Source organism: Phyllobates terribilis, unplaced genomic scaffold (assembly GCF_046119375.1).
Source record: "Phyllobates terribilis strain yellow unplaced genomic scaffold, ASM4611937v1 Scaffold_4__5_contigs__length_816908805, whole genome shotgun sequence".
Taxonomy (NCBI): Eukaryota; Metazoa; Chordata; class Amphibia; order Anura; family Dendrobatidae; genus Phyllobates; species Phyllobates terribilis.
In genome coordinates this window covers 520,656,837-520,665,966 of record NW_027362764.1, presented here as the reverse complement: position 1 = coordinate 520,665,966, position 9,130 = coordinate 520,656,837, and the positions used below count along the sequence as shown (strand labels likewise).

The following is a 9,130-nucleotide window of genomic DNA, read 5'->3' as shown; positions in this document are numbered from 1 at the left end:
ATTTATGCTTCTGTTCATAAAACCTACTCTCGTTTGCAGTTTGAAGGCTCTAACTTATTTGCATCTTTTCAAACCAGCTAAATCTGCAGGGGGTTGAATACTACTTGTAGGCACTGTATGTGTGTGTGTGTGTGTGTATATATATATATATATATATATATATGTATATATATATATATATATATGTATATGTGTGTGTGTGTGTATATATGTGTGTGTATATATATATATATATATGTGTGTGTGTGTGTGTGTATATATATATGTGTGTATATATATATATGTGTGTGTGTGTATATATATATATATATATATGTGTGTGTGTATGTATATATATATATATATATACATATATATGTATATATACACACACACATACATACATATATATATATATATGTATGTAGATATATATTTGTGTATATTTATATATATGTGTATATATATGTGTATATATATGTGTATATGTGTGTGTGTATATATATATGTATATAATGTGCGGCACGGTGGCTCAATGGTTAGCACTGCTGCCTTGCAGTGCTGAGATCTGGGTTCAAATCCCACCAAGGACAACATCTGCAAGGGTTTCCTTCGGGTTCTCCGGTTTCCTCCCACATTCCAAAGACATACTGATAGGCAATTTAGATTGTGAGTCCCAATGGGGACCCTGCCGATAATGTCTGTAAAGCGCTGTGGAATTAATGGCGCTATATAAGTGAGTTAAATAAAAAAGAAATATGTATGTGTGTGTGTGTGTGTGTAATATACATATGTGTATATTTACAGTACAGACCAAAAGTTTGGACACACCTCATTTAAAGATTTTTCTGCATTTTCATGACTATGAAAATTGTACATTCACACTGAAGGCATCAAAACTATGAATTAACACATGTGGAATTATATACTTAACAAAAAAGTGTGAAACAGCTGAAAATATGTCTTATATTCTAGGTTCTTCAAAGTAGCCACCTTTTGCTTTGATGACTGCTTTGCACACTCTTGGCATTCTCTTGATGAACTTCAACTGCATCTGAATTGTTTTGTTTAAAATTCATTGTAGTAACGTCTAGAGCCAAAATTAGAAAAATGTTGTCTCTGTCCAAATATATATGGACCTAACTGTATATATATAAATATATATATATATTTTATTTTTTTTTTTAATTTTGTACCCATAAATAAATATCATGAAAAGAAAAAAAAAAACGTCCGGAACTACCTGACCTATAAAACTATCCCACTAGTTAACCCCTTTAGTGAACATGGTAAAAAAATAAAAAACAATGCTTTATCAACATACCGCTGAACAAAAAGTGGAGTAAAACGCCATAAAAAATGCGAATGTAAATAAAAATGGTGACCCTGAAAACGTAATCTTGTCCCGCAAAAAACAAGCCATACAGCTCCACTAGCCAAAAAATAAAATGTCTCAGAATAAAGCGATGCAAAAAAAAATCTTTTTTTCTTTTTTCTATAAAATAGCTTTTATTGTGTAAAAGTGCCAAAACATAAAAAAAATATAAATGTAGTATCACTATAAACTTACTGACCCGATGAATATCAATTTTACCACGCGGAACAGCATAACAAAAAAAAATTCTGAATTGTTGGTTTTTGTTTATTTTGCCTCCCAAAAATCGAAATAGAAGGCGATCAAAAATGTCACGTGCCCGAAAATGGTACCAAGAAACACGTCAACTTGTTCCGCAAAAAACAAGCCCTTACATGACTGCCGGCCGAAATATGGAAAAATTATAGCTCTCAAAATATGGCGATGCAAAAACTAGTCTTTGCAAAAAATAGCGTCTCTTATTGTTTGATCGCTGCCAAGCATAAAAACCCAATATAAGTCTGGTATTGCTGTAATCTCACTGACCCGAAGAATAAAGTCGTCTAATCGCTTACACCGCATGAGGAACGGCGTAAAAAATAAAGCCAATTCTTCACCTGCTGCTGATTTGTTCATTCTGCCTCCCGAAGATCGCAGTAAGGCTTGGCTCACATTTTTTCCTGTGCTCTGCACTGAGCGCTTACACCGGGGTTTCCGTGTAAATCTTTGAAATACGTGATTCAGACGAAACCCCCGGCGTAAGACTCCCTGTAATGAGGCACAGTCGACGCTGTCTGGCCTGTGATCCCACGGTGTCAGTCTTTTTATTAGGCGTGCATAAAATTGCCGTCCGCCACAGTTTTGTGAACCACTGGAAAAAAAGGACACTGCTGAACAGAGGCCAGACGGAGTCCAGAGTAACTTTGCTGCCTCATTATAGTGAATAAATCCCTCGGGATAGGGATAGGGTTAGATTAGGGTTGGGTTACGGTTGGGGTTAGGGTTGTGTTGGTATTTTTTCAAAAGTAAAGAAAAAAAATGATGACGATATGGCAACTAGTGTTGAGCGCAAGTTCTCGCTACTTGAGTTTGCACTCAGGTGCTTGGGTATTCACCGAGTATCGCAGGTGCTCGAGTGACATGCTTGAGTCCCCGCCCTGTACGTTTCACGGCTGTTATACAGCCAAAAAAACCACAAGGGGATTGCCTGCCATATACAAGCAATCCCCGCATGTTTTTTTGGGGTGTCTAACCACCATGAATCATGCGGGGCAGGGACTCTAGCATGTCACTCGAGCACCCGCGATACTTGGTGCGTACCCGATGCAAACTCCAGTAGTGAGCACTTGCACGCAAGACTAATGACAACATATTCAATATGATGACTTAATGTTCTCAAGTTTTGTGTCGTACTTCTGGGTTCAAAATGTTCACTATACTCCTTGATAAAATCCTTGAGTGGTGTAGTTTCCAAAATGGGGTCACTTGTACCTAAACAGTGGAAACCCCCCATATTTGGGGCTCTGAAAACGCGACATGGCGTCCACTCTCGATTGCAGCCAATTTTGCGTTCAAAAAGTCACACAGTGCTCCTGCCATGCGCACAAACAGTGGTTTTTCCCCACATATGGGGTATCTGCATACTCAGGAGAAATTGCACAGCAATTTTTGGGGTCCATTTTCTCCTCTTACTCTTGTGAAAATAAAAAAAATTGGGGCTAAAAGATAATTTTTGTGGAAAAAGCTTGATTTTTTTTTATTTTTACGGCTCTACGTTATAAACTTCTGCAAAGCACCTGGGGGTTCAGGGTGCTCACCACACATCTAGAGAAGTTCCTTGAGGGGGTCTAGTTTCCAAAATGGGGTCACTTGTGGGCGGTTTCCACTGTTTAGGCACACCCAGGGGTTCCCCAAACGCAACATTGGGTCTGCTTATTATTCAAGCAAATTTTAAACCAGACTCAACAATGCAGACGAGCTGAAGGCTGCTATCAAAGCAAGTGAGGCTTCCATAACACCTCAGCAGTGCCACAGGCTGATCGCCTCCATGCCACGCCGCATTGATGCAGTAATTGATGTAAAAGTAACCCCGACCAAGTATTGAGTGCATTTACTGAACATACATTTCAGTAGGCCAACATTTCAGATTTTAAAAACATTTTTCAAGCTGTTATATGACTTTTGTGTTTTCATTGGCTGTAAGCCATAATCATCAACATTAACAGAAATAAAAACTTGATATAAATCACTCTGTAATGACTATATAATATGAGTTTCACTTTCTGTATTGAAGAACTGAAATAAATTAACTTTTTGATGATATTCTAATTTAGTGAGATGCAGCTGTATATTTCTCTGATTTAAGGTCATGAAAATTCAAAGTTTGAAAATTGCAGAATTTTCAAATTTTTCACCAGATTTCCGTTTTTTTACGTTTTAAGTAATGCAAGTCATATCGAAGAAATTTTAGCACTCTCATTAAGTACAATATGTCTCAGAATTAGTGGGATCCGTTGAAGTGTTCCAGAGTTATTACCTCATAAAGTGACAGTGGTCAGAATTGTAAAAATTGGCCTGGTCATTAACATGCAAACCACCTTCGGCGGTAAAGGGGTAAAGTGTAGAGATCAGATCACATAGTCCCTATTCTCTTATTTTCATTTCATGCACTATACTCTTACATCTGCTTCTCTTTTTGAAGTACACCTTTTTTCTAAATAATGTAATTTAAGCGTTTTTGACTTTGAAGTTTATATAAAATCACATTTGTGCTGACTCCATGTGTTTTCCTGGCTTTGCGGACTTGGGTTGATTTTGTGTTAAATTAACTGAAAAAAGGCCATTTTTGTTTGGCAGAATATCTTTTTGATTTCCTTTTTAGCTTTGCTTCATTGATTTTTAATAAACCACTTACCATTTGAAGACTGCAGGCAGCCCCATCCTTGTAGAGCTAAGCTACTTTTAATGTTTCCAACTTTTGAATAATGTGAAATAGTTGACTGTGCAGAGAATTGTCTGGATAGCAAAATGTTCACAATTTGCTTTGTTATGCTCAGATTAAAGGTTAGACATGTGCAACTATGACTCACCAAAAAAGGACATAAAACGTAAAAAAAAAAAAATCACATTTTTTTCAAAATACTCCCACAAATGTGGGCCTTTTGTTGCAAAGCAGATTTGTTATTTTGCACTCCCAAAAAAGTAATTTTCCTATCAAATGTAATCAAGACCATTCTGCAATGATGAGTACACTCCAATGAAAGTTTTAGGAGCAATGCTAAAGATTTCACTACAAAATTCTAATTAACAAGAATTCAACAGCAGGCAAGTCTATTTATTCATTAAACAGGTGTCCGGTAGACGGTTGACTATTAAAGAGCGTTACTTATCAAAGAAAACCCCTTCCCATTTCATGCTGTCAGCAATGGCACCACATGGAAGAGAAATGTCACAAGATAATCGACATGAAAGTTCACTGCTGTTAGCTATGTAGAAAGCCATACCGGGTGTCTCCTGTGATGCAATACATTGTACACTGCAGAATAATGGCATGTCATGGGTGTTGTCTACTAAGGAAACCTCTTCTAAAGCCCATACACAAAAATGCCTGCCTGTAACATTCCAGGACTCTTGCTGAAAAATTTGAAGACTAATCGGATTCTGGAGTGATGAGAACAAAATAAATATTTTGGAACTAATGGCTTCAAATCTGTATGGTATTTCAAAGGTGAGTAGTACAAAGAAAAATGCATCGTGCCCAGTGAAACGAGGTGGTAGTGTCCGTATGTGGGGCTGCTGGTGTTGGGGAGCTACATTTCATTGATGGCATCATGAAATCACAGAAGTTCTACTCAAAATTAAAAGAGAAGACCCTACCATCACTGCATGCCCTTAGTAGACGTGCACTTTTCCAACATGATGATAATCCAAAACACACATCTAAGGTCACTTGCCTTTCTGAAGAATAGGGTGAAAGTGATTCAGTGGCCAAGTATGTCTCCTTATCTGAACCCAATCAAACACATGTGGGGAATTCTGAAGAGACAAGTTGAGCATTGCTGTCATCCAGGATCTAGGCTCTAAAAGAGGTCGTTTGCGAAGAATGGAAAAAAGATATATGTTGCATTTTGTTGTCAATTTGTTTATTCCATGCCTAGAAGACTTGGTGCTGTTCTTAAAAATCATGGAGGTCATACAAAATAGATGTAGTCGTTTTTGATGGGGGGTGTATTCATTTTTGCATCAACTAATTTGAGTAAAACTGAAGATTTTGTAATTAAAGTTAAAATAACCTTACTTTCATTTTATGGGTTAAAAAAATGTTCTATGAAACTGTGTTGTAAAAATTTTGGATATTGGTTTGTGAGATATTGATTAAAATTGCACTTTTCAAAGCAGGTGTACTCATTTATGCTGAGTACTCTGTGTGTATGTATGTGTGTACAGTGGCATGTAAGAGTTTGGGCCACCCTGGTCAGAATTACTATTATTGTGAACAGTTAGTTAAGCAAGTTAAGTTGTAGCTGAAATGATCTCTAAAAGGTCTAAAGTTAAAGATGACACATTTCCTTTGTATTTAAGGATAAAAAAAATATTTTAATCATTTATATTTTAAAAATTACAAAAAGTAAAATGGGTCAATGCAAAAATTTGGGCTCCCTGCATGGTTAGTGCCTAGTAGCACCCCCTTTAGAAAGTATCACAGCTTGTAAACGCTTTTTCTAGCCAGCCAAGAGTCATTCAATTCTTTGAGGGATTTTCATCCATTCTTCCTTGAAAAATTCTTCCAGTTCTGTGAGATTCTGGCTCATCTTGCCTTTACTGCCATTATGAGATCTAGCCACAGATTTTCAATGATGTTCAGATCAGGGGACTTGTAAAACCTTCAGCTTGCACCTTTTGAGGTAGTCTATTGTGGATTTTGACGTGTTTAGGATCATTAACCATTTGTAGAAGCCATCCTCTTTTCAACTTCAGCTTTTTTACAGATGGTGTTATGTTTGCATCAAGAATTTGTTGAAATTTCTTTGAATCTATTCTTTACTCTACCTGTGAAATATTCCCCATGCCATTGGCTGCAACACAACCCCAAAGCATGATTGATCCACCTCCATGCTTAATGGTTGGTGAGATGTTTTTTTTCCTGAAATTCTGTGCCCTTTTTTCACCATACATACTGTAGCTTTGATCATTTTGGCGAAAGAGTTCTAATCTGTCCACAGAACTTGTTTCCAAAATTCATCAGGCTTGTTTAGATGTTCTTTTGCATACTTCTTCTTTCTTACTCTGAATTTTATGGTGAGGACGCAGGAGAGGTTTTCTTCTGATGACTCATCCATGAAGGCCATATTTGTGCAGGTGTGTCTGAACAGTAGAACAATGTACCACAACTACAGAGTCTACTAAATCTTTCTGAAGGTCTTTTGCAGTAAAGCAGGGGTTCTGATTTGCCTCTCTAGCAATCCTACGAGCAGCTCACTGAAATTTTGCTTGGTCTTCCAGACCTTAACTTGACTTCTACTGTTCCTGTTAACTGACATTTTGTAATTACATTTCAAACTGAGGAAAGGGCAACTTAAAAACGCTTTGCTATATTCTTATAGCCTTCTCCTGCTTTGTGGGCCTCCACAATTTGAGTGCTAGGCAGCTGCTTAGAAGAACCGATGGCTGCTGTTTTTTGGCACAAGGTTAGAGGAAGCTGGCTTTTTATAAAGCTGAGAAATTTGCATCACCTGGCCTCTCCAAATGATGATAGTGAACAAGCCATAACCCTAACTTGCTAATTAAAGTCTGAAACCTTGGTCAAAGTTATCTGAGCACACAAATCTCCAAGGGTGCCCAAGCTTTTGCATCGGCCCATTTTCCTTTTTGTAATTTTTAAAATGTTAAAGATGAAAATATATATATATATTTTTGCCTAAAATACAAAAGAAATGTGTCATCTTTAACTTTAAGCCTTTTAGAGATCATTTAATCTTCAGGGGTGCCCAAACTTCTACATGCCACTGTATACCCATTGCCTTATATAGGCCTTCAGCTGTACCAGGGGAATTCATGAAATCACCCACTCTGTCCCAGTCTATATAGCAACGTTAACCATTGAGCAGCAGAAGACAACTATTTTTCTTCTGCTGCTTCTCACTGGTTAACTTTGTTGTATAGACTGGGACAAGGTAGGTGATTTAATGAAGCCCCCTGGTACAGCTGAAGGCCTAGCTAAGGCAATGCATCTTCACTAGTTATCAGAGTTTGACATATCCCATATATATCAGTCAATAGGCTGACATTTTTAGCTGGGTGAAATAATGTACCCTCTTGGAATGATGTTATTATGTTAGGTCAATATATTGTCAAATTAAGGTACTCTTCGTTTTGTACTTTTTGTTTTGTTTTTTTTCCAAAGTTTCCACATCTGCCCCTTCTCAGCATTTTTTTTTTTGTTTTATTTTTTTTTTAAATATTCTGAAATTAAAATGAGTTTTTTTAATCTTATATTTACCTGCTTTTCTTCAGAAGTTTAACAGGCCCTATTAAAATTCAGGGTTTTAAAATTGTTTTCTAACAGAACTAATAAGCCTGTTTTTATATCCAGATTCTTGCTTTGCGATTATAAACTGTAATTGATCAGGTTATTTGTTTGTGTTTTTTTTTATAGAGGTCAAAAGAGAAAATTAGAGGAGGAGGATGATGATGCTGACGAAGAAGAATCCAGTAATGAGGAGGGAAGCAGTTCAGAGGCAGATGAAATGGCAGCAGCCATTGAAGCAGAGCTCAACGACTTCATTTGACACCTCTGACAAAAGGAAAACCTTAGGAAATTGTGTAATTGCACACATAACTGAAATGAATTGTTGTGTTGCTACTTCAGTTTGTCTATGTATGTTTTTTATTTTCAGTTTTTCTTCTTGACAGTAGCATATTTGTATATTTTGCTGGGGACACAACTTGTTTTACACATTTTGAGCTAATTATTTTAAGGGTGTTTTACATAAGTAACTATTTCATCTTCTTTAAGGCAAAGGAAACAAGTATTAAGTGGGGAATTTGTGCTATGCCAAAGACATAATGCTTTTGTCAAAGCTTTGTAGATTTTGAGAGAGTTGGGTTTTTGTTGTTTTGTTTTACATTTTTATGTGTGTCTTTTGCTTTTCTGACTGGTCTGAGAAGTAGAGCAGGAGCAGTCCAATGGCGGCTGAAGTTCCTTCACATGGAAAGAAAAACATTCTTTCCTTATATATCAAAATAAAACTTTTTTAAATATATACTATATATATATATATATATATATATATATATATATATATATATATATATTTGTATAGATGTAGAAAATGTGATATGAGAAATTGTAAACTTGACTTGTCACTTGCCTCTAACTAATGTCACTGAGTAAATCTCCTGTTTTTACACGTTCCTCTGTGCATTAGTTTGGAATTGCTAGAAAAGCAGTGTTTAGATTTTTTACGCTTGGTTTTCTGTTCTGGTGCTTCAATGACAGGGAAATTTATCAAATTGAACGTTCTTTAGGCTGAGGAATTCATTGCTATAGCTTAACTTGCAATAGGGTTTTATTCATATTGAGAGGACTAATGTAAAGTTTTTGTATATTCTATTTCATATCTGACCCTCAAAACAGATTTTCTTTCATTTAATAAAACAGATCATTTTGTAGATGTTGGCGTCTGTTACTGTTTGTTTCATGCCAAACCAGACATTTCTTCCTCCTAGGCAAATAGTACTGTTCTCAGAGGTGGTTGGTATAGTTAGATGACTGCTCTTTTAATGTGTCTGCAAGTT

At 36.3% G+C, this 9,130-nt stretch overlaps 1 protein-coding gene across 1 annotated transcript in view; it reads left to right on the top strand.

Moving 5' to 3' along the window:
- The window catches only part of CTDP1 (CTD phosphatase subunit 1), a 156,884-nt gene extending 148,580 nt beyond the window's left edge, over positions 1-8,304 (top strand). Inside the window, exon 13 of the mRNA XM_073678901.1 lies at positions 7,989-8,304. Within this exon, the coding sequence (XP_073535002.1) occupies positions 7,989-8,121 (133 nt within the window). The 3' untranslated portion in view covers positions 8,122-8,304. The remainder of the gene's footprint in view (positions 1-7,988) is intronic.
- Positions 8,305-9,130: the final 826 nt, after the last annotated feature.